The 27,560-nt window shown below is 32.8% G+C and overlaps 2 protein-coding genes across 2 annotated transcripts in view; both read right to left on the reverse strand.

Moving 5' to 3' along the window:
* Positions 1-27,560, reverse strand: part of Con (leucine rich repeat protein connectin) — a 1,033,948-nt gene that overhangs the window by 793,950 nt on the left and 212,438 nt on the right. Inside the window, exon 2 of the mRNA XM_072527025.1 lies at positions 14,399-14,449. The gene's annotated coding sequence lies outside the window, so the exon portion shown is untranslated. The remainder of the gene's footprint in view (positions 1-14,398; positions 14,450-27,560) is intronic.
* LOC140436063 (uncharacterized) lies at positions 22,048-22,380 on the reverse strand. Its single transcript, XM_072524773.1, has one exon. It carries the CDS (start codon positions 22,378-22,380, stop codon positions 22,048-22,050), a length of 333 nt encoding a protein of 110 aa, XP_072380874.1.

Here is a 27,560-nt window from a genome sequence, read left to right on the forward strand (position 1 = left end):
GTGTCAAAGTTCTGCGTCTACCACCTTATCTGCGAACTTAATCCCATTGAACTTATCTGGGAGCAAGTGAAAGGAGAAGTAGCACGCAATAACAAAACGTTCAAATTAAACGAAATTAAGAAACTTTTGATTCAAGCAATCCTCCATGTAACTCCAGAGAAATGGGCTAAATGTATAGGCCACATAATTAAAGAAGAACATCGTATGTGGGAACTTGACACTTATATAAAAGTTTTACTAGAGCCAATTATAATTACACCAGGTGGTGAAGATAATGACATCGATAGCAGCACTGCATCTTCAGGTTTAGACAGCGAATAATATTTTCTAATAGTTTAATAAGAACATCAGCATAAAAAAACCAAAAACAAAAAAAAACGAGAAGAACATAGTAAGTGTGTATAGTGTTTGTGTTTAAACACATCAAACATTATTTTTATTTTGTTTTTATAGAATTTTATTTTGTTTTATAGGATTTTATTTTGTTTTGTTTTATACTGTTTAAGTGTTTTGTTCATTTTATTTAATAAGACAATATGGCTCTTGGCGAACACCCATTTAAAAAAAGTATCGCGCCACAAGACATACCTCTGGGGTGGTGTGGAAACTGTCTTAAAATTTGTTTTAAAAAAATTTCATTGTGTAATTCTGTGTAAAGGACGGGTCACGTCAAAAGACGTTTTAGCGTAACTTCCGCGACAGCCGGTTGGTATCAGTAAACTTTCTGCAAAATTACTTCTTTTTTATAGCTTTTTGTTTGTGGCATTCTGTATTTTTAGGGGAATGTAGGGAATGAGCCACAAAATATTTATTCATATGTTTATTTATTGACGTTTCGATCTCTATATCGAGAGACCGTTTTCAATTATACAAATGATAGTACTATTTATTTTCTATGGCTTTTCGCTTGTCGTTCTGTATTTTTAGAAATTATGTTGGGAATAAGCCACTATATATTTATTCAAATGTTTAATTTACGGACGTTTCGATCTCTATAAAGAGACCGTTTTCAAACATACAAATGACAAATATATTTATTTTTCTATAGCTGCTTGTTTGTGGCATTCTGTATTTTTAGGGAGAAGGTTGGACATAAGCCACAATATATCTATTTACATGTTTAATACATTGACGTTTCGATCTCTATTCCGTTTTTAAAGATAGAAAAAAAATAAATAATATAAGATTATAAAAATATATAATAATAAACAAATAAAATAAATATAACTATCATTTATATCTTTGAAAGCGGTCTTTGGATATAGAGATCGAAACGTCAGTAAAAACTTGTAAATAAATATATTGTGGCCTATTTAGAACATTAATATTTGAAAAATAAAATATAATTAACGTTAAAATAAAAGTAAGTGTACATCACTGGATTTCCAAACAGCTTTCCGCATTTCTGGGCCTTTAAACGATGACTCACTCTCTCAAATAGTGAAATTATACTTAAGGTTCAGAATTTTTGTATAAAAATCTTACCATCGATGTCATTAATAAATTCACCTATCTTGGTGTTGTTTTTACCTCTTCTAGTCTATTTTAAGAAATGGCAGTCTCAATCACGTCAAAAGCAGAACTTGCCATCCCTTTGTCTTACCACTTCTTATAAGAAGTAAAATATGTTCTTGGACCTATATATAGTTTATCTTTTGATTCTTTACTTTTGGAGTTGTAGTTTTGTTTAGAATTTTATACCAGTTTGCGGACTCCGGTATTAAGCCATTGTGGAGAAAATCCAATTTCGATTTTTATAAGAATTTTACTTTTACCTTTGAACACACTAGACTACGTTGTTAGATTAGAAACTGGTCATGTTAAAATTGTATACAAAGTATTTAAATAGTGCTTGAACTGGTTACTGAAAATTCATAAAATTAATAATAATCGACTTCCTAAGATTTGCTCTCTACGTCAATGTGCATTTACTAATCTCCTAGCAAAATATATCTGGGCTCTACAAATTAAAAACTTATTTTTCTTAATCAATACTGAAAAAATCTGGGATACACTTAGCTATTTTTCTCTAAATAAACGAAAAGCGTTGATACTAGTAAAACTGAAACAAATACTTTACGAAGTCGATTGCACTTTAATGCAGAGATCCTTCCTTTTATTACTTTACAATAATTTTACCATTCTTCTTCATGCCAAAAGCTATGTTCTGTTAAATTTACCAATCCATATTAGCCAAATACCAGCTCAGTTAAAAGTTTGCAATAACCACAAATTGAAACCTATTCTTAGTAGATCCACTCACGGCTTGAGTCCAAATGAAATTTGTACTATTTATAATAGTAAAGAACTTGAGACAGTTGAACATCTTTTATTTAATTGTCCAATTTATGCATCGATGAAACCTGAAAGTGAGGACTGTTTTTTCAGTTTAAATGACTTTCTTATTCTCTTGACAATCCAACACCTGATTCCGCTAAAGCAATTTTCAATTTTATCTTAAGTGTGCTTAAATTCAGAGCATTTTATAATCCATGAATAATATAGCTACTTTATTCCATATTGTAAACCTTGATATCGTTTTGTTCGTTATTTTTTTTAATTTGCGATATTTGTACGTTTGGTCTTTAATTGTACTACTTTTGCTATGCAACTTTGTTAAGCAATCAAGTAATTAAAAAAAATGAAATATAAAAATAATAAGTACAATTTTTTTACGAACATTTTTAACCCCATACATATAACAGAAAAGAATAAAACAAAAAGCAAGAGAATATACAAAAGAAATACACGAAGTTTTTGTAGACTTCAAATCTGCCACGATACAATATTACAGTCAAAAGGTATTAGATAATTAAGGTTGTTCAGAATTTCAACAAAACTATCGAATATATTGACATTGACGCTTGGAAACAACACCGCAAAAGTTAGATTCAACTGAATAATTTCTGAAGAAATTAAAATAAATAAAGGAATAAAACAACGAGATGCTATTTCCTAGACACTCTTTAACCTGTTCTTAGAAACAATAATCAGGAATGCAAAATTGGATAATAAAAATAATAGTATCAATCAACTACAAATAATAGCCTATGCAGATGATCTGATTAATATGGTAAATACAAAGACGGCACTAATATAAACAAAAAAATTCGAAAAAAAGCAAAAATAATGCTTTCAGAAGGATGCCTTGTTTACTTTGAAACGGTTTGTAGCTTCTTCTTTTTCTTCACGTGCCATTTCCGCGACGGAGGTTGGCAATCATCATGGCTACTCTGATCTTAGATGTTGCTGCTCTGAATAGTTCAATTGATGTACATCCGTACCATTCCCTCAAGTTACGCAACCATGAGATTCTTCTTCTTCCTACACTTCTCTTGCCCTGGATTTTCCCTTGTATAATCAATTGAAGTAGGTTGTATCTCTCATTACGCATAAAATGCCCCAGGTATTGCAGCTTTCGTGTCTTGATGGTTTCCAATACTTCCATTCCTTTGTTGATTCTTGTCATGACTTCGTTGTTTGTTACATTCTCGGTCCATGATATCGGTTTGTAGCAGTTTGGCAAATTATGTTATAAGTTGAAAAAAAAAAAATACGTCGCGAAGAAAAGTAAGCTACATTTGGTATTTATATATCTTGACAAGGCATACAATACAGTTCTCAGAGCTATGAAGATGCATTAAAGAGAAATGTATTTATGAGAAGTACATAAGGCTCATGAAGGATATGTACGAGGAAACGTATACCAAAGTAAGGACTTATGTCGAATTGACCGAAAGTTTTCCAATACCGGTTGGTTTGCATCAACGCTCTCTTGAATGGTAAAACGTACGACAGAGTGAAAGCTTGTATCAGATTGACAGAAAGTTTTCCAGTAACAGTTGGTTTGAATCAACGCTCTTCACTAAATCACTACATGGAGTATATCTAGTTGGGAAGAACAGTGGTTATGGAAATCAAATTTCTTGGGAAAAACTAGAACGAATCGGAGAATTTAAATAGCTTGACTCTTACATAACGAAAAATGAGACACTAGATTGAGAATTTGCCAACAAGATACGATACCAGGGATTAAAGGAAAAATATGCGAAAGTGCATATCACGTTGATGTACAGCACTGAAGTTTGACCTGTAAAAAGTTTTTTTAAGAAAGAAAGATGAAGACAGCTAAAACAAAAATGTTACGATAAATATTGGATGAGACTAGAAGGGCTATCAGGACGACGTAGTTACGGAAAGAGTCAAAGTTAATACATTCTTAAAAATGGTTTAAGAACAAATACTGCAATGGTTTAGTCACATCAGATGTAAAACGTATTAGTAGTACAAGATTTAAGACTATACCAACAAGCAGAATGTGCAAGTGTCCAGTAACTGGTACTACGAAAATTCATATATACTTGAAGACGACAGAAAAACAATATTCAGAGAGATAAGGAGGTGCAAAAGATCTCAAATTCGAGGCATGGAGTAGAACTTTATTCTACAACAATTAAGTATTCAAACATTTTCTTAGAATATTCTACAGAATATGCTAGAGATATATAAATGAAGAATGAACCCCCAACAGCAATGTACCAATACCCAAAAGAAAAACTAAACAAAGTGGCAAACGAAGTTCTGGTTATTGAACAACACAAGAATAAATATTTAACTAAATACAGTGACGACATAAAAGAGATAATTAAAAGGTAAAAAAGGTAATTTCACAAATAGCTAAATGACAGATCCCGGAAACAAGAGCAAAATATTTTACCCTCAGATAAAAAAAAAGCAAAAAATAAAGCTCAAAAAGAACGAACACTAGGCGAGAATGTGCAGATACACAGACAACACGATAGAGTAAAACAAATCAACAAAAGCATATAAAAAAATAAACAAACATCAGACATAATAAGCGAAGTGAAAATATCATACAGATAAAATTACATTAAAGGAGTGGATAAAGCATTACACAAAATTATTTTCGGAGAAGAGACCGGAGTATATCTCACAAGACACTGCCGCAATAATAACGGAGGAAAAAGAAATCACAGAGGAAGAAATAATTAAAGTATTAAAGAAAGCCAAAAACAACAAAGCACCAGAATTAAGAAAGATAAAAATGGAACTGCTGAAATATGGAGGTACAAGGACTCATTTACACTAGTGTTGTTTAATAAAATCAAAGCAGTGTAATCTATCATACATGTCCTTTATTTTCAAAAAAGGTGACAAAAGGTCACCAGATAACTATAGAGGAATTAGTGTAACACCAAGGTAATACTTGTATATAAGATACATAAATGAAAATAGAACGTGAAAAACAAGCCACGAATGTACTCCATGGAGTAATATGGACCAACACTTTAATCAAATAAAACAAAAAAAAAAGGATCTTTCAGAGCATAGTGATTAATATTACCCATATATGGAGCGGAAGTATATCAAATGACAATATCGATACTAAATACAATAAGAACAATTTAACTGAACTTTATAAAAAGATATCTAAAAATGACCAGAGGGGATAGAATAAGAATAGAGGAAATCTGAAACAGAATGGAAGTAGAGTATTCAATTACAAAAAAGTTGGTAAACACAGCTCTGCAGTGGTACAAGTACGTACAAAGAATGCCAGAGGACAGGTGGCCAAAAATAATATCGAACTAGAACCCTCAGGGAACAAAACGAAGAGAAAGACTTGGTACAAGATGGCAAACATACTTCAAAGAAGGTGACAGGGAAACTAGAGTGCTGTGAAGGACGAAAACGGCAAACTCATAATTGAAAAAATCCGAAGAAGAAAATAAGGAGAAAAAAAAACTATGTGGTACAAGGGATAGAGCTGTTAGAATTTGAGGAAAAGAGAGTTAGGGAAAAGTTAGTAAGGATATGGAAGGACTATGGGACAGAAGAATTTAGAGAAACACGTTTAGAAGATACGATGAACAAAAATGAGTGGCGAAGAAAACCAAGGAATAGCAACCCCCTAAAAGGGAAAAATTTAAGGAAGATGAATAAGAAAAAGAAGATTTTAAATTGCAAACAGAAAAAAATACTATTTACTTCATAGAACTAACGACATTAAGGTCGGGTTTAAAATAAAATGTAAAAAAGTTCATAAATATATATGTATACTAACAAAAATAACTAAATTATGTCAACATTTTTATAAAAGAGAAATAAAGTATTAATATTTTAGAGTACAGAAGAGAAGCTCTATATTTTATTAATAAATTTATGAGCCCTGAAGCTTAAAAAATGGCTCAAAATAATGCAAACACTATAAATTCATTTTTCAATATTTATGAGCTACCGGAAAGTCTTAAAAGTCCAACGTCACGTTTTGGGAACGTAATAAATATTCTCTAAAAAGCTATAAGTCCTTCAAATGAATAGAAAGCTTAATATTTATGATTTCTTTTCTTTTATACAGAAAATGAATTTCTCGGTTTGTCGAGTTACGGAGCAAAAGAGAAACAAAAACTACTTGATTTAAATTTTTGTATTCAATTTCAGGTTATTACCTTGCTCTTATATTCAAGTAAATTAATATCTTTTAGAATAAAACTGACGATTTTGTCCTTCTGAAAGCCAAGACGTGGAAGAAAAATGCGGCTAATGTCAGTGACATGAGAAATATTAATAAATCAAATTGGCTACAAACAGATCTGGGTCTGAATCTAACATAGGCGTGCAAAAATATTTTTTATTTATATAGGTGCACTTTTACCAACTAATAGTTACCAAAAGTTAAAGTTAATTAAGAACCGTTAACTTAATCTAAACAGCTAAGCTTGATTTAATCTGAAAACTAAAAAGAATCAGTCAAGTTCTTGTTCATTCACACGCTAACATAGAGCCATCCTTATGGATCCTAAGAGCCCCCTAGCCACTGGACTGTATATGCATATGGATAGTTTGGAACAGAAGTGATCCAAGTGACGTTGCATACAATTTGAGAACATGAACAAAACGTGTATTATTAAATTTCTAGAATATGAAATTGATTATGTACATTTTTATTTTTTATTAACTTTATAAAAACAGTTTTATATTGTAATGACAGTATTATCACATCAACTGACTTTTGTTTTATTTTTGTTATTCCTTGCACTTGGATCACTTCTGTTGAAAGTTGATTTATTCAGGCTATAATGCAGAAATATGCCAACCTGACAAGTTTATAAAAAATGAATGAATGAATTGTTAAACTGATCTTTTATTTATTTTCCAAACTAAACAAAAACATTAGAAAAAATTAAGCTATTTTCGTAGACTATTCGTCGACGTCTTCGACTTCTTCTTCACACGGATTTGGTAGGATGTTCTCTTGCTCAGTTTCATCATATTTATTCGAATTTTCAATTTCATATTGACCTCCACGCTCACGTCTTTCTCTGTAGTCCTTATGGGGTATATTAAGATAGAATCGATAATGTATTGGAGGCACATACTTTAGCATCTTTTTAAGATCTATCATTTTTAGGTACGAAGTAGGGTTAGCATTGCTTGTAGTTTGCGGTGGACAAACTTTTTAAATCTGTAAAATGAGTTATTGTAGCGCTGTTCGTGAAGACTACAGTTTCATAAATATCTAAATAATCATCGTTAAAGTATATGTATTGTCAATTTTCAGAAATCGAATTTTTTTAATCTTTGAAATCAAAGGTATCTCACCAGCCAGATTTTTGGGCTTTCCTACGGTTTGTGAGATACCAGCAATATCTAAGAATTTACCAACCATGTTGTTCACGATAAAGGATTTCGTTTTCCTACAGTCGACGACAAGTTTTATCAACTGGTCAGGAGTGTAAACATACTCTTTTCTCTTTTGTGCCCTTGAAATATCCGCAAAGTCCGAATCATTGCGTAAAAATGTGTGACCACTCACCAGAAAGTACACGATTACTTCTTCTAAGTTTGGTGTAGCATTAACAAGATACATCATGTAACATAGCATATTCCAATTTCGGTTCTGCCCCGTACATGAATCACTAAAAGTGACAAATTTTTTTATATTTTTGGAAACCGCTTCTTTTATGTTGGAATGAAGGCAAGATATAACTTCTTGCGAGCCCCTGCTACCCGTCGATTCATACCACATGTTCATGATTATCATTTGATTGACTGATCATTTGATTTCCATTCACCCGTTTGGACATAAGGTGTTGGTAATGTCCTCTCCAAATCAAATGTTAAAAGACATGTAGTTCCAGATACGTCAAGCAATTCTTCCTTGTAATCGTTTATAATTTTTCGTGCTTTATTTGCAAAGGAATGCTTCTGGTTCTCTGGTTCTTTTCCATCATCTTCACATTTTTAAACGTAGAGTTTATATAGTTGAGACCTACAAAGAGTAGGTGGCAAGTACTGCCGTTTACTAGAACGACACAATTAGTCTCGTTTAGCATAATTAGAGTCATTTCTATGATTTTTCTCTTTTTACCATTTGTTTCTTTTAGGACTATATATCTAAGGTTCTTGAATTCCTATGTGGAGCATAGAGCTTCAGTGAAAACGCGTCATTGGGTTATATTTTGCACTAATGCCTTTACCTCATTCCAAGACTTTCCTTGACCTCTTATCTCGTCCATGATGAATCTTCTCCAAGTTTGTACTGGGCGACCTCGTTTTCTTCTTCCTTGAGGATTCCACTCTAGGGCAACCTTTGCAATACTGGAATTATTTTTTCTGAGTGTGTGACCAATCCAACCCCACTTTCTGGACTTTATTTGATGTTCTATTCTTTTTTGTTCCGTCAGGTGTAGTAGATCTTCGTTTTTTATGATGTTAGGCCAGAAAATATATTAATAAAGACCTGCAGTTTATCTGTAAGGGTTTTTGTCACTTTCCAGTTTTCACATCCGTAGAGTAGAACAGATATGACATTTGACTGGAATATGCGGATCCTTGTCCTTGTAGTATACTCGCCAGATCTCTTAACAGGATTAAGCATGCTTAATGCTTATTAATATTTTCGTATCTTCATACGAATGTCGTCCTCTACACCTCTGCTTTCTGTTATGACACTTCCAAGATACGTAAAGTTTTTCACATTTTCAATCTGCATGTTGTTGATAGTTAATAGCTTGTTGTTTCTCGCATTTACTCTCATGGATTTGGTTTTACTAATATTGATTTTCAAACCTATTTTACTGGCGTCAGTGGAAAGTGTTTCCAATTGATCAGCCATATCTTGGAACCTTTGTCCTAACAGGCAGATATCGTCGGCGTATTTCAGATCGCTTAGGCTTGTGGTTAACGTCCATTGTATCCCTCTTGTGTCGGAGTCTAGTTTGGAGAGAACATAGTATACTGCTATGTTAAAAAGAAACAGAGAAAGCACGCATCCTTCTCTGACTCCAGTAAGTATGTCAAATTCGTCACTGTTGATTCCATTGTGTATCAGGCTGCATTTCGCCTCTGTGTATACTGACTTTATAATGGAAATTATTTTATGCGGGATGTTTCGTAACTCTAAAATGTTCCATAAAGCAGCATGAGATAAGCTGACAAAAACCATGTATAGGAGTGTGTTTCATTCAACCGAATGTTCTATTATTATCCTCACAGTATTAATGTGGTCTATGCAGGAGGCTTCTGGTCTAGTCTAGAGTCTAATTAATTTAATTAATTTATTATTGTATTTTGAGAACGATTTCCGAAGTGAAAATTAAAATGTCAATAAACTTCTTTTAAACTTTAATTGTAGCCTATTTTCATTAAAATAGTAATTACTTTAAAATGCTACAAGAAAATAGCTTTAGAACAATATCGACATTGATAATTTTATATTACCTAAACAAAAAAGACTAAAAAGAAATTTGTGAATTGGCTAAAAATCAAGTGGTTACGATTTGAATAAAAAGTAAACCCAATAATATTATGTATAAATACGACCTAAAACAAGATAAGTTCATGAATATTAACATCAACCAAAAACGAAACACAAAGGTAAAGTATTTTGGCATTATTATTAGAAAAGAACTAAAAAGAAGGACATGCTATCTCTTCTTGTTACCCGAGTAATCTTGTCAGATTATGAAATTTCTTATCATTCTTTCTTTCTTCTTCTACTAGTTCCATGACCGTTATTGGTCGTTGGATAACCATATTCGCTATCGTGAGTTTATTGACAGCAGCTATAAATAATGATGTACTTTATTTTCCGTACCATGGTCTAAGATTTTTTAGCCATGACGTTCTTCTTTTACCAGGAACACGTTTACCTTGGATCTTACCCTAAATAATCGGTTTAAAATCAGTAAAAATTCATATTTTTCAGGGTATCTTATAATGTGAACGAATTATTTCAGCTTGATTCTCATTATTATATTGACCAGTTGTGTTTGGTTAAGACGTCTACCCTACTCATTTCTAACTATGGCGGTCTAGCTTATTCGTAGTAGTCGTCTATATAACTGCATCTCGCTTCCATGCAGTGGCGGCTTGTGGCTTTAGAAACAAGGTCGGAAAGTTTTTTTTTGTCTCCTCAGATAGGCATACCGTCAAGTAAAAAGACTTCAATCATCATAGGAGATTACTTGCTTTTTTTTTGTTTTTTTGTTGTTTTTTTTTTGTTTTTTTTTTTTGTTTTTTTCCTATGAATTTAGAACTTAAACATGTTTATAAATAATTAACTCCAGTCTACGTTGCGTTGTTTGGAAGTAACAAAATCAGTTATAACGTTATCGTAAAATTTAGTAGAGTTTTTGAGAGATTTTAAAAGTTTTTTTTCTATTGACATTTGAGACAAGCTTGACATTCTCTCTTGTTTCGTCAGAAGTGGTAGTCAGAAGTGGTAGTTTCGTTGTGGTAGTAATCGGAGAATTAATGGCAATAATTTAATAATGTCGGTAACCGTTTAGTGTAATTAATTGCAGTATATAAAATTATACGTATGTTGTAACTTATCCCACCTTCCGAAAATATTTAATATAATACTTTTAATTCATTTTCTTATTTTATTTTATTAAAGAATGATGGATAATTTTTAATTAACCTATCTAATAAATATCTTGGAAATTCTTTTACGTAAATTTTAAATTTTGAATCGTGAAAGAGGTAAAAATTTGCAAATTTTCAAAATTCGAAAAACGAGTATCTATTTGCATAATAATAGTATCCAAAATTGTAAAATATACTCGTTTCTCGAGATCTCTTACTGTGCATGATGTCGACATCATGCCTGACAAATATAAATATAAATGTAAATATTACCACGTAACGCGTATCGAAAAACAATTGATAATTGTGAATGACATGATATATCGGTAGTTTCATCTACTTCTAGTGAAATGCAAATGGTTTCCTGAATCTCAGATTCAATAAAGTTACTCAAAATGTAATAACTGATTCTAATAATTCATTCTGGATTGTTTTAGATACACCTGTAAATGTCTTCGAATCAGAAATTAAATTAGAAAATTCCAAATCGTATTGCTTAAACATTTTTATTAGTTCTCTATATTAACCTTGATTCAACGAATGCTCTGATTCATCGTATTCCCTAAATGATAATTCCTGACAACTTAAAAAAATTACAATATTAATTAAACGACGTAACAACGTAAAACTGCGTGATTATTTTTTACAATTTCGTTATGTAATAGCATTTTCACGTTGAGCAGTATCTAATGAGACATGTATAAATACAAATACAAATAAATCTAATTTAATCTGGCTGTATGTATGATTTTTCGAAATTTCATGTTTCTGTAAAGCCCTAAATAAGTTCTTTAAATTATCGTAACCAGATTTACACCAAGGATTTTGATGTTTGTACATATTTGTCGAAAATAAAATGCAAGGCCAACAGAAAAGTTTGTTTGTTTTTATAATCACTGTATCGTCCGCATAGCGTAGGTTGCTAATTGTTATGCCGTTCACCTTAATGCCTAATTCCGTGTCTTCTAATGCTTCCGCAAATATATTTTCAACATATAAATTAAAAAGCATCGAAGAGAGTATGCAGCCTTGGCGGACACCTTTCCGGATTTCAAATTCATCCGTATATTGGTCTTGATCAATCCTCACCTTTGCCATTTGGTTCCAGTATAGATTTTGAATAATTCTGATATCCTTCTGTTCAATGTTGGCCCTATGTAGTAGTTCCATCATGATATCATGTTTAACATTGTCAAATGCCTTCTAGTAGTCGATGAAGGTGAGATAGACATCTTTTCGTTGATCTAAACAGTTTTGTATTAAGGTGTTCAAACATAAAATTGCCTCTCTTGTTCCTAGTCCTCCCTTAAAACCGAAATGTGTTGACCCGCTAAGTTCTTCTAGTATCTTGTACATTCTTGAGTGTAATATCCTAAGGAAGAGTTTCAGCAAGTGACTCATTAACCTGATTAAGTGGTGTTCATTGCATTTTGTGGTATTAGCTGTTTTTGGGATCATCACAAAGGATGACTGCAGCCATTCTCGCGGAATGTAACCAGTATCATAAGTTCTATTGAACAGCTTTACCAATATTTCGATATTCTCCTCGTCTAGTAGTCTTATTGCTTCTATATTAATTTCATCTGGACTTGTTGCTTTATGCATCTTTATGGTTCTAACTGCATAGTCTATTTCACTTCGCATTATTGATGGCCCTGATAAGTTTTCGAAAGGAAGTTTGCGCGTTGGTTGTGTTGGTCTTTCGTCATTAAAAAGTCTTTCTGCGTATTCTTTCCACGCCATTGCTATATCCTCTTCTGACTCTATGTATTCGTTTCTGTCGTTGCGTATTCTTGCTCTGCGGTGGCTTTTGTGTATATTCGATATTTATTTGATCTTTTTATGTAGTCCAAAACTATCTCCTTTTTCCTGCAGTTGTTCTATTTCGTTGCACCTTTCCACCATCCAACGTTCTTTTGCTTTCTTAATTTTCTGGCGAATTTCTTTGTGTATCTGTTTGTATTTGTCTTGATTGCGTTGTTGTTTATGTTGCCTTCGCTTTTTCATTAGATCCATAATTTCGTCCGTCATCCATTCGTTATGCTTTCTCTTTCTGATCGGTGTTTTACCTTCCCTGTTTACTGCCAGAATCGTTTCTTTAATATCATTGACCATCTCTTCGATATCATCAGTTTGTTCTATTATTCGAATTCTTTCATTAATTTGATTTGCATAACTCTTCTTCAGATTTTTGTCTTTCATCAGTTTTCTTGTATTTATAGGCGTGTTGGTGTTTGTATTTGTTCTCTTAATTTTTGTTAGTTTTAACCTCACATCTGCTATTAGCGGATTATGATCGGATGCATTATCAGCACCTGGATATGCTGAAATTCTTTTGATAGCGTGACGAAATCTTCTGTTTATTAAAACGTAGTCAATTTGGTTTCTAATTATTCGATTTGGACGGTCTCCTGGTGATTTCCAAGTATATAACTTACGAGGTGGGAGCTAACACCATGTGTTCATGACGACAAAACCGTTCTCCTGGCAGAATTCACACAGCAGGTTGCCTTTTTCATTTCTAACTCCAAGGCCGTACTCTCCAATTATGTCTTCATATCTTCCTTTACCCACCTTGGTGTTAAAGTCGCCCATTATTATGTTTATATCCTCTTTCTTTGTTAGTCTTATTGCTTTTTCCAGATCTTTATAGAACTTAGTTATTTCTTCTTCTGACTTATCGGCTGTTGGTGCATATGCTTGTGTCACATTTATGTTTACTTACCTGCCACAATTAATTATCGAAATCCTGATTAAATTAAATATTAAAAAATCCTATAATATCTATAAAGGTGTGGGTCACCATGCAAGGCATGCCTTCACTCCAAATAGTACAATATGGTTTTAATTTTTATTATTTATTTTTTGTTTTAATCAGTTAACAATATGAGCAGCCGAGTGTGGTATGTACAATAAAGTAGTGCACAGAAGTGGTAAGTGCAAACCTATAGGTAATTAATTATATAATAAACAATAAAAATGTACTTTATTTGTTTTATATTGGTAATATATCAGTATTCAAGGAAGCAATACCGTTATAGCAGTGCAAAAGTTATAACTGAACCGAAGAAGCTATTGAGAAGCTTAGAGCCCAAACTTTAAAATTGCTGTACTGAAAAATATATTTTAACACACTTACAACATCTATCTTATATGCTATCGATAGCATTATTACGGAAAATATAATTTGTAACCTTTTTTTACATTAATTATTCAAAACCAAACCAAAAATAATAAAAGGGTAAAATATTGAACGGGAGAATTGAGATCGCAACTGGAGAACTTATACCTTTTATACATTTATGTAAAGAACATTTTTGCTACCTGTTTTGCTTTAGAAAGTAAATAAACATTGAATTTACATGCGAGTGAAAAAATTCGCGGTCCGTATATAAACCAGGTATATTTTCCTGTTGCTGCTAAAAACTTTGGCAGGTTTTTAGCATGCATGGCACTAGCAGACATAAAAGCTGTCCATTTTAGTTTTGTAAAAATTGTATATTACCTTTTTTGCATACAGTTTGGAATTTTTCAGCAGCTATACGGGTCGGCAATACTAGAAATAAACATAAACAATGTTAGTGGTACAAATAGTAAAATGTGTAATCTATTTCATAGTTTTTGACCTGTTGGTTATTACTTCATATGAGATAAAGAGAGGTATTATTTTTTATACTGGCGAATCTGAATGTATTCAATAAAATTTACTAATATTCATTTATTTCCTTCGAAAAGTTTAAAATTTGTGACAATAAATTGTAATTTTATGCATATACCTTTGAAAATTTACATATTTAAAACTATAAATATTTTACAGTTGAGAACTTTATTTATAAGCTCTGTGGAAGGTGAACTTTAAATATTATGCCAAAAGTTTAAGTTAGAAACTCCCATACATATATTTTGTTTCCTTGAGAAATCTTATTTTGATATTGTTTATCGGAACGAATGATATCAAAGTTGTTTTGTCTGCGTTGGCTTTAAGGTTATTTTTCAGGCACCATTTTATAACATATTAAGGACGTTGTCACATTAACTGTAAATATTGCGCCCATATCTTTCAATGTCACTTGTCACTTAGTCACACACAGTTTATATTACTTCCTAAAGAAAACATAATACTTCATAAACAAAAGAAAATGATAATAAAAATAGTAAAGTACCACAATTGTTGTGTTACAAATTGTGGAATTATTCTATGAGACATTATATAGCAACCAATCGACTCTAGATATAGTTGAATATCAGCAGAGGAAGGTTCAAAATCAGGGTTCCGAAGATATCCCAGAAATCTCCTTGGACGAAATTTACAAGGCTCTAAAAAAGATGAAGAATAACAAAGCTCCGGGGGAGGACGGTGTCGTCACGGAAGCGATAAAGATAGGAGGCTCAGTACTGATAACCAAAATTCAAAAGCTCTTTAATCTTTGCCTATGGAATCAAAATATCCCAACAAAGTAGAATAATTCAATAACTGTACTCTTATACAAGAAGGGAGATATAGCAGACCTGGAAAGATACAGACCAATTAGTCTCCTTAACCATCTTTATAAATTATACACCCGAATAATAACGAACAGATTAGAGACAAAGCTGGATTTTTACCAACCTCGGGAACAAGCCGGTTTTCGCCCTAATTACGGCACAAACGATCACCTGCAGTGCCTAAAAACCCTGATAGAAAAAACTAACGAATATAACCGTCCCTTGGCATTGATATTTGTAGACTTTAAAAAGGCGTTTAATACAGTGGAACTACCGTCCATCTTAAGAGCACTACAAGATTACAGGGTCGACCACAGATATTGTAATATAGTTAAAAATATATATGAAAATACCACAACAACCATAAGTCTACATTCAGCAACTAATAAAATAAAGATAAAAAGGGGAGTCAGGCAAGGTGATACCATGTCACCAAAGGTGTTCATTACCGTTCTTGAGTATGCATTTAAAAGACTAACATGGCAACAGAAAGGAATATCCATCGATGGAGAAAGATTAAACCATCTACGTTTGGCGGACGATATCGTGCTTCTGTCAGATAATCTGGGAGAGATCAAAGACATGCTCCAAGAACTGAGTGACATACTACAAGAAACTGGGCTGGAAATAAATTTCGAGAAAACCAAAATGTTGACCAATATGGTTCCCAGCGAAGAGATACAGATCAATAACAACAAGGTAGAATTAATCGATAAATACACATGCTTGGGTCATGAAATTAGAATAACCAGAGACAACCAAACCTGCGAGCTAAATAGACGAATCACGTTGGGATGGGCGGCATATGGAAGGATGAGAGACATTTTTAAAACAAATACCCCAATTCACCTGAAAAGGAAGGCATTTAACCAATGCATCTTACCAGTCTTGACCTACGGAGCAGAGACCCTAACTTTAACGAAAGCTACTGCCGAAAAACTGAGGGTAACACAAAGGCGAATGGAGAGATCAATGTTGGGCCTGACCTTAAAAGATCGCGTGAGAAATGAGGAGATACGCCGACGAACTGGCGTAGACGATATTATACTGCGAATCAATAAACAAAAGTGGAGGTGGGCTGGACATGTTGCTAGAATGGAAGACGAAAGATGGACGAAGAGATTATTGGAGTGGAGACCAAGAGCCGACAAGCGAAGTCGAGGCAGACCACCCACCCGATGGACCGACGACCTAAGGACAATAGAAACAAACTGGATTGCAGCAGCTAGAGATAGAGAGAACTGGAGACGTTTGGAGGAGGCCTATATCCTACAATGGATGTGAAAATGGGGCTGGATGATGATGATGACCACAATTGTAGCAAGTTACTAATGTTTTAATGTTTTTTACAGGCCAGTAAAATCGGTCGTTTACCTTATAGACAAAAATATTTTTGTTCCGACAAAAGAAATAAACAAATTAGTGGAATATTGCAGAATATGTTTAATAATCTCTTTTAAAAATTGACAAGAACCTTCCTCTTCTGACTGTTCAAAGGATATATTATGTTTATTCATTTTATACGAAATACATTTTAATAATTTGTCTGCTCTATTTTTAAATTGGATACTAGGGAAATGGTAATATTGTCAGCGTGTATGATTTAACTTGAAGTTATCTGCAATGTTGTAGTTTGTCTCTTTTTTAATGGTAGATAATGTCTGATATCTCAAAAACGAAGTTGCAAATTAAGGCGATGTAACTGCCAACAACGCCATTGTTTGAGTAGCTATTTTTTTGTCTGTTAAGTTGGTTTCATAAGCGCACTGATAGGGGTTCCATAAAGCAGAGAACAGAATTGTTTGTAGTATTATTACGATATTATATTTGTTATATTTGTAGTGAAAGTAGCTTTTACGTTTACTTTTTGTGAATAATGAGTAATTTAGTTTAGTTAAATTTGGTGACAAATATTAAATATGACAGTAGTAATAGTGAACCGTCTATCAAAACATCACACTTTAACACTCAAAGAAAAACTATGATCGGAAATGTGTGTGTAATACTAAACAAAATATAATATTATAAGCGATGTAGTTCTATTATTTAATATTTTGACACAAGTTTGCGAAGCTGGTATGTACAGAGTAATTAAAACAGACGATAAAACCAACGATAATAATACTTTGAAGATTTAGACAAGAGAAAAGAAAAAAAAAAAAGAAAATTGGATGATAAAACCAAACAGGCCATTCGTCGTGCAGTACATGAATTTTATTAAAAAAAAAATTACCAACTATTGTAGCATTTATATCTCCCCTGGTGTTAAAACACCGAAAAATATTCTCTTTTTGCGGCGCTGAGATTGATCATACAAACATTTCTGGTCTGTATACAATAACACTAATTGCATTCAATTGGATATTGCGCTTCAAATAAACAGGAATCTTCCTGCTGATGCGTTATTTATACCGAGTTGGGCGAATGATGTCACTTGACGATGGACCGAAGAAGCAGTAAGGTATTGTTTGAGTCCGGATTTTTCTTCAAATTCGTTATTGTTTTTTATTGTTCGTTATTGGTTTTTGTCATAGAAATATAGTGTAAAGTGGTAGTAGCAGTAAAGAGTCAAGAGAGAAGATTTGGATTTGAAAGAGATAGTTTTCGGAGTGCAGTCTTCAAAGTCGGCGGCATTTTTTTTAAGTTAAGAGGTGAATTTGGGCTCAAGATGGTATTTGGCAGTTTTTGTTGAGCTAATCACCGATTGTTTGTGCTGTATCCTATGCGAGGATTTGTAAGACGTCGTTTTCAACCATTTAAGAGGTCCACATGGTTTTAAGAAGGAATTGAGTGGTCGAGTTTTGAAGATTGCAGTTTGTTGTCATTCAGGATAATCTAAAGTACGAATCAGTGTCCAACTTCTCAAGAATTGTCCATTTTGTGTTGCATGATCACCCCAGACCAATTGCAGTTTGTGTGGCACATAGTTGTGTGTTGTTTGCAGTGTTTTTGATTTAATTCCAATCGCAAAAACTCTCTTAAGAAAAAACACACCAGCCAGTGATACCAGCTATTTTTATTAAAATTATTCAAAGTAAAAATAAACAATATTTCAATAATAAAAAAAATGTGCTTTGAAGACAAACTAAAAAATTATAAATTATTAAAATTTTTTTTATTATTCTTTTTTGACATTTGGTACATAACCATAATTTTGAATTGTTTTGTTTAAAGGTTAACCTCAATGTAAGCTCCGTTGAAAAATTTAGATAATAATTTTCATTTCTAATAATTATTTAAATAGTAACAACTAGTTGTAAAATTGTTGACAACTGTCGCCCAACCTGTAACGTTTGTTGATAAATCTTGTTGATATTATTTCTAATAACTGTTGATGTAAAGTAATAATAGATATGTAATGTTTCCCTTTAACCCAAGAGTTGTAGAATTATTTCCTTTAAAAATATTTTCATCCTTTAATTTTTTTATTGGGAAAGAAAAGCCTTTCTTTATATAAAGCAAGACGATTCTTTTAAACGGCGTCCAATTCAAATAGTTTAGGAACCTTCTTATGTTTTGTTCCTCAGGAAATCTCTGTAAGTATTTTTTTATTTCTTTCGTTGTAGTTACCCCTTTCCAGTCCCTCCTTCATTCACTTACTTACGACCCAGCTCTTCAACCAAAGCAAGATTGGCCGTTCGCAAACGTTTCGGTTTGCATACCATATCTTTAGCCAAAGAATTGCTCAGTCGCCACTTTCAACCCCCTATAGGTGATACCCAATGTGGTAGACAAATTATACCGTAACACTATAAAACATTGTTTTTTCTATTTAATCCGCTGAAAATATTTTAAAAATAACAAGACGTGTTTTGTTACATGAAATGAAATTAAGGTATTTAAAGAGAAGGAGATATTACCCTTAATGAAAAAGAATAAATCATTTTATGGCGCAGAAAGTATCCAAAAAAAAATGCCAAAATTTCGAAGAAATAAAAAAAACATACAGATAAAACATGGTTAAATAAAGATACTGTGTTTAAATGCATTTGTTTCTAAAAATACGGGAAGTTTTCAGATATTTCGGTAAAAATCGAAATTCTACTTTGGGTGCCGTGTCTGTATTCAGACGTTGGCCGTCATCATGTTTACAATTTCCTGAAACCTTTCTCTGTCGGCTGCTGCGCGAAATAATTCTTCTACTGTGGAACCACACCATTGTCTAATATTACGCAGCCACGAAAGTTTCTTTCGACCAATCCATCTCTTTTCTTCCACTTTTCCTTGTATTATAAGGCGAAGTAGATGGTATTTAGGTCCTCTAATTATATGGCCGAAGTATTCTGTTTTTCTCCTCTTTATGGTGTTTATGAGCAGACGTTCTGAATTTATCATTTGAAGAACATCTTCATTGGAAGTGTGCGAAACCCACGATATCTTTAGGATTTGTCTATAGACCACAATTCGAATGCTTCTAACTTGTTTAGCATTGTGATTTTTAACGTCCATGTCTCACAACCATACAATAGGATGGACCACACATAACATTTCAGCACCTTCTTACGAATATTCATCGACAGGTTTCTGTTGCATAAAACTGGTTTCCAGGTCATAAAAGCGAAAAAAATCGAACAGGGATCTGTTATTGTTATAGATATCGCTCCAAATCACAGCCGGCGTGTGGCGTAGAACAGTTAGCAACCAATAAATAGAGAGAAGTAGATATACAATATTTAGTATACATTTTTTAATTCCTAAATGCTTTAATTTTATAGAATTAGCATTTCTGCTCTATTTTGTGCTTTCATATTTCATGTAAATCTAAGAAAATTTCAGTTAATAGACAATAAAAATTAAGTGAAAGTTCTTTAAATTTTAATTGCTGAATACATTTAATATTTTCTCTATTGTTACGCGAAATTTAAGTTTTTGTGCATTTTTAGAAAAGATATCCTTAATGGTCTAAACATGGATTCTACATTTGCCATTTATAATTTGGTTGTCAAAAAAAAATTAAACTTTATTATTTTATTCAGAAAATTTACAAACAACTTGGACAACAACAACAAGATGGACAATCAATAAATTCAACACGATTGTGTGATTTTTGGAACTGCTTGGACAGATTTGCATGGACTGCTATAGAATATAAACCACCTAGTAAACGAATGCGTATATATTCAGTCCCTGAAAGAGATAAGAATAATACCTACTCATGAATATTTTATGAAATTTTGGACGTTATTAATTTAAATATTTTACCCAACGGTTTACGGAAATTTTGAATGGATTTACAATTGCTAAATTCCTTTCAATAGAGTTTAATTCGTAAAAAAACATCTCCTCGATATCCTCGTTTACTTTTTGTTAAATATTAATCAAACACGATTTTATGATTATCGTTTCAAAATTAAAAGTAATTTTAACTGATGACTATATCAATAAATTATATTTGAACTTCTCCAATATATTTTCTTTTTTTGGCTTTCTTTGGCTTAATCAAAGTTCTTTAAAATATGCCATTCATTTTCGAATATCCCATTATAAAGACAATACAAACGTATTTCAGAAATTCTACACGACAATATTTATTATTCTAATTTTTTTTACAGCTTTGTTTGATAAATTAAATCATCATAACCAATATGTTAAATATTAAAATGTATTCGCTGAACAGAAAAAAACTGCAGAATATAGTTATATTTTAAAAAGTAAACCTGAATACATAAGGTAACCTGGACTTACTTTAACGTAAGAATAAGTCAAGAACTGAGTTTAATTAAAATCTGATTAATTATATTGCTTCTTATTCGTTGCTTGTTTGTTTCTTGTTCTTTGCTGATTTCTTTGCTGATTTCTCGTGCTGATATCGTGTCTCTAGGATAGAGGTTACATTATCATCCTCTTCAATTTTCTTAATAATTTGTTGGATCTTAAGATGTTCTCTAACTTCCTCATTTCTAATCCTGTCTAACCTGGTTATACCCATTATTCTTTCAAGAAACTTCATTTCTATGCTCTGTATTTTTGATTTTAATTTATCAGTAAATCGAAATCGTATTAATTTATCAGTAAAGCGTCCAACTTTCACTACCAAAAGTTAAAATCGGCACAAACACCGTCTTGTATATGGTTACTTTGGCTTTTTGGGATACTTCTGTTTTCGACAAAAACGTACTTTTAATTGCGTGGCAAATCCGAGCAGCACTTTCTATTCTGAAACTTATTTCAGTTTCTTCAGTTCCTCTCTTCTCTAGTTGTACTCCCAAGTATTTGTAAGTATCGACTTGTTCAAGTGTATTTCCGTTAAGTATTATCTTCGTTTGTTTTCTATTTTTTCCACTTACCATTACTTTCGTCTTCTCATTATTGATCCTCAAATTTCGTTTAATTAGTGCAGCGTTTCATACTTGTAAATTTCGATTGAGTGCTTCTTCATTTATTCCAAATATCACTAGGTCGTCTGCGTATGCACACTCTGAAATCCACACTGCTTCTAGATTTCTATGTCCGGCATATAATTTCAATGTTTCTACTCTAGTTTCTTTAGACCCTCATTTCCTATGAACTCTTTGGATTCCATATTATCGGTTCTGATTCTGTTCCTTGTATGTCTATATGTACTCATAATGACTTGCCTAGTTTGATTTTCACACCTTTCTTTTTTAAACATTTGTCAATCATCTTCCTTGAAGTACTATCAAATGCCTTTTCTAAGTCGATAAATGCTTAGTATAACTCAGTGCTTGAGTTCTGTTCGTTTTGTATTAGTTTTTTGATAGTAAAAATGTGATCTTGGATACTTCTGCCTTTTCTAAATCCACTCTGCGTTTGTTCCATTTTAGAATCAACTTCTTGTAAAAGACGTTTTTCTAGTATTCTCTGATATACTTTGGATGGGATGTTCAGTAGTATTATTTCCATGTAGTTACTACATTCGCTTCTGTCTGCCTTTTTAAAAATGGGTAGAATAACTCCCATTTCCCAATCTTTTGGTATTTGGGTCTTACTCCATGCCCTATTACATACTTTTGTTAGCAGTTCAATGCCCTTGTCGCCCATGTTTATAATCATTTCTGCTGTGATTTTATCAAATCAGCCGCCTTACCTTTCATAAGCTTTTGTATGATTTCTTTTGTTTCTGCTATTTTCGTTATTTCGTCTTGAATTTGGTCTTCTTGCACTACCTCTTCTGGTTCTTCTGTGATAATGTCAACATCGTTTTGGATATTCAGTAGATCCTCGAAGTATTGCTTTCATCTATCTAGGATGTGATTATTGGCATGCAGTAAGTATCCTTCTTTGTCCTTTATTTGCTTTTGTGTTTGTGGAGCTTTTAAAATTCTTAAATTCCTCAGGGTTTTATAGAATAACTTTTCGGTAGAGTGGTAGTCTTTTCCATTTTGATTCCGAATTCTTCCCAACTTTTTCGTTGCGCTGCTAGAATCATCTTTGACTTTGATTCTTTGCAGTTTGTATATTTGGTACTTGTCTGCGGTTCCGTTCCTTAAATAATTTTTCCAAGCTATCTTCTTGGACTTTACTTCTGCTTTTATTTCATTGTTCCACTTGTTTGTACACTTTTTGTTTCTGTTTCTCGTTATTCTGCATGCTTGTTTATCACCGTTTTGGAGTGCTTCTTTCAGTATTTGCCAACTTTGGTTTAAGTCACAGTTCTGTTCAGCGTGCTCTGTTAGGTAGTTTTTAACGTAGTTTTTAAACTTGTTTGCTGTCTTCTTTTCCAATAGCTTATGTGACCTGATTACTTCTATAGTGGGTGTATCATGAGCTTTACTAGTTTTCACTATATATTTCAGCTCCTCGTTTTACTCTTACGTCTTTAATGCATTGCCTCGATGATCTATTTACAAGCATATAGTCTATGCTGGATCTTTCGCCTCTACTTTTGACTTCTCTTGTATTTTTATGTAAATCTTTGTGATTAAAAAATATGTTCATTATTATTAAATTATTTTCTCTGCATATATTAATGATACGCTCCCCATTGTCATTTTTTATTTCTTCTTCATATGGTCCTAATACATCCTGAAATAATTAGATTTAAAAACTACTTCAGAAGTGAAAATCAAAACGTCAAATAACAAAACAAAAAATGTAATTTTCTAATGCAAGTAAATATTTACGGTTACCTATATTTTTCCTTTTCAGGCACAAGGTATTAGTAACAAAATAATAATAGTGATGAAAAACATTCACAGCAGCAATATCAACTATGTCATTAGTCAAAACAGAACATCCAAACTATTTACTACAAACGAGAGACTGAGACAAGGTGGAGGATTAAGTCCAACGTCATTTACAATATACATAGATGAGATAATCAAGGAATGTAACGTAAAAGTGAAAAAAAATGCATGTTGGTCATAGAAATTTAAGAAAAGTAAACATTTCAGAAGGATTATTCGTCGACAACGTCGTTAAATTGCGGAAAATGAGAAACAACCACAAACAAATATTGAAATATGCAATGAAGTGGTAAAAAAATATGAATGACTGATATGATTTAATAAAAATAAAACTTACATTAAAGTAAAAAGTTCTTAGAGTGAAAATATCTTCAAAACGTTCCTGGTACCTATTGGCCGTAAAGATTTTGCGGTAGTGTTATTTTTAGTGTTAAAGAGCGCTTCTAGGTAAAAAAATTCGTTATCTGTTTTGATGACGTCATTTTATGGAAGTAAAATTTGTAGTTGCATGCTTATTTTCATATAGTTTATTCCGTTGGTGTTTATTATTAAACCCATTTTTATGACCGCTTTTTTAGTACTACATACGCTTCTAGTACAACGTTCTTCAAGCCATAATAATATAATCAGCATAGTCAAGTATTTTTCACTGATTTCGTAGATATTAAATCAATGGTTTTGATTTGTAACATAAGCATTACTTTTTCCAGAGTCAGATTGAGCAGTATACAGAAGATAGGTCTACCTGGCGCAGCCATTTATTTGCTTTAAAAGGTTCAGAGAGTTCCCAGAGAGAGTTTAGAAGTTTACTTTTGTTAAATTCAATTTCAATGCTTTGAACATTGTCCTTTACTTATAGAGTCGTAAGCTGTATTGTAATCTACTGTAACGATGAGTCAAAGCCATCACCGTTAAACCAGCGTGCGCGCGAACCAACCCATGAAGTAGGAGTGTATCGACAGTAGAAAGTGCAAAACTAATTACACAGCTCCGCTATATAAACCGCAACATTTCCTCATAGAGACAGAATCGACAGGTGTTGACTGAAGGTTCTCTTCTTCCCTACCCCGGCTTGTGGACGTGTTGAGTTCACAAGTTATTTCCGTCCCATACTGTCGTTACCCGAAGAGCGTATTGAGCTCTTCACTACCCGTACTCCGAAGCAGTCGTGTTGAGACTGTCGAGGAGTGTCCTATTAACCCGAATCACTTAAGGGACGTGTTGAGATCCTTTCTTTGTACCTATCGTCCGCTGTTATTAAATCGATACAACGTTACCGTAAAATTTCAAATACACACTCGCTTTCCGATAAGACTAGTTTCATATGACAAGGTCAAGCTTAATTTGAATAAATAGGCCAGGTACTGAGAAGACTAAACCAAATCGTAAATATGTACATGAGATTTTTGTCAATTTAATTTAAGGAAGACAATAAAGTTTTATTTTTATTTTGAACTCTGTCTCTGACTGTCTAAAAGCTACCCGGATAGTGACTCCCACGAAAGGACATCACACTACAAATATGTGGTTAGTATCTATGCCAAATTCCAGTTTTTTTTTTTATTTTTCTCAAGGTTGCGATCTGATAAATTGTCTATTTAGCACCCCTGGAACCAGCCTAGTATTTACATATTATTTATTTTGTATATGGTGACATAACATACTGGAGAATATTTTTATACGATGTATCTATAAGCGTAATATATCTATTGTTAGAGAATTCAAACATGTTCCCTTTTTGTATATGGTACAAAGTATTGTAATATCTCAATCACTAGAAAGGGATTACTGTGTCCATATTTCTTTTATGAGCTGCTGTAGTTCTATTATGGTATCATGTCTAACTTCGTTATATAGTTTAGCTGGGAAATTATGAAAAACAAAACCTGGAAGATGAGAGAGTTAAGATAAGCAAACAGACGAGAGGAAAGAAGAACCACCAAAAATTCTTAAAGTTTAAGGTGCAGTTAAGAAACTACCTAGAAACAAATCACCCGGAAGATATATTCCTTATGGTTTCAGGGCCAGTCTGATAGAATATATGCCCTGATTTCAGTGTTTTTAAAGTTTTACCTCTCTTTCTAACTTCGCTGATACCTATGTCATCCTATTTAATTTAATTCATTTCAGTTTCCATTTCTGTGAATCTCTTCTCGGGCAGTAGACTTCTGGCATTGTATGTACTAACGTAAAGAGTTATGATGTTTTTGGGTTTCCGTATAGTCAGCTCTTGTCCCCCCAGAATGCTTGGGACAGACTGATAAATCAGTGTGAGATTTTGGACGCATCCTACTCATCTACGGTAAATCTGTATTTGTTTTAAAACTCTTAAAACTAGAAATCACAGTTTTAGGAGTATACTGGCATTAAAACACCACGCCTTCCAGACGGGTTGGTAAGTGATGGCAGTATCACAGCCGGTTAAATCAAGTTGATTGCCGCCTGCGACTTTGTGGTACCGCACCCGTCAGAAATTGTACTCTTTAGCCACGGGCAACTAATAACACAGCTGCTGACCTGTGTCATTTCCTCAGTAGATCCACGGCTACTTATTTGGCTAAGCCTTAGTCGTAACTGTCCTGCATATCTACAGGAACTTCCCTATCAGCATTGGGACACGCCGTGTCGGGGTTGAGGATTTCCAAGCTCAGTATATCTTACGCAGAGTACTGAAGGACACCTACTTAGTTTAGAGTCCCTCCTTTACGCAAACTGAGACCAGCACGGCATGTTAATAATCAATCAATTCTAATATTTAAAATTTTTTTTATTTGTCTCTATTTTTTATCATAAATGAATTATGAACAAGTGCTTAGTTTTTTAATACCTTATCCATTTTTCTCTATTTATAGTCGTCTAAAAATCAATAATCCATATATAAACGTCCTTGATACAATTTGGGCATTGTGGAGTTATTCGGAGTAGTAAATTAAAATGTCGTTAATCTTTTTAGCCGAAATCCATCTTGGTAATCTATTATTTCCTTTTACTTTGTTTTTAGGTTTTGTTTTAGTAGATTAAATTATCATTATTGCATGTATTTTTAAATTATTTTAAATGTATGTCATGAAAGTTTTGTGTAACATTTTATTAAAATAAAATTAATAATATTTGACGTAAAATCTGATTACCGTGCTGTTAAATTTAAATTTTTGTGTTCACACTTGTCATTGTCAAAATTATTTGTATTTTTTTCTTTGTCGGATACTGGCCTAAATATCAAATTGGTACTTTTTTTTAGATTAACGTAGATAGTAGCGAATATCCTTTAGAAAAGAGCTGATATTTCAGGACAAAGGGATAAAACTAAATTCAATATCTAGGGCAACTAAAAACAAGATAAAAGTAAAAAAAAATAGTGCGGTATACTGTTTGCTACCTAGAATAATTACGTAGGGAAATGTGAGACGAATAATAAAAAATTAAGGCGTAAAATGATGTATTATATAGACATAAAATAACTTAGTAAAAATTACTGAAAATTACCGCACATTGAAATCACCCTTCATGTCATTAAAGTGTCATTATGGATTAACAATATTTTGTCTCAACATTTCACTGTAAATGTCATTTTAATATTGTAGCCTTCACTTTACCAATGCCACTGTCGACTATAAAATTTTCTTTATAACTCAAATCACTATCTATAATCATATTTCTGAGTTTTTTGACATATATACTGGATTAAAAAAGTCTTTTTTTTTGTTGAGGGTATAAAAATCTGCTAAAGACGTGTGTTTGATTCAGTGTAAAAGGATACGCCTGGGTTCACTTTCCCTCTTAAAAGTCCTTCCCCTTGGGGTGCGTCCCTCATGCCCTGCCAAACAACTGAAACTACCCTCAGGGCCTTAGCCACACACGCGCGGCTAGTCTTGTTTATACCGTCCTAACACGCATGCGTTGCTTCCTTCTCTTCTATTTTTCCCTGCAATGTTTGTGCCCAATTCGTTTCCTCCCAAGGATTTCTTTTTTTTATTATTTTAGTTATTGCCCCCAGGGTTTCTTTGTATTTATTTTCTCCTCTTGCCTGCCACT

This window comes from Diabrotica undecimpunctata, chromosome 3, assembly GCF_040954645.1.
Source record: "Diabrotica undecimpunctata isolate CICGRU chromosome 3, icDiaUnde3, whole genome shotgun sequence".
NCBI lineage: Eukaryota > Metazoa > Arthropoda > Insecta > Coleoptera > Chrysomelidae > Diabrotica > Diabrotica undecimpunctata.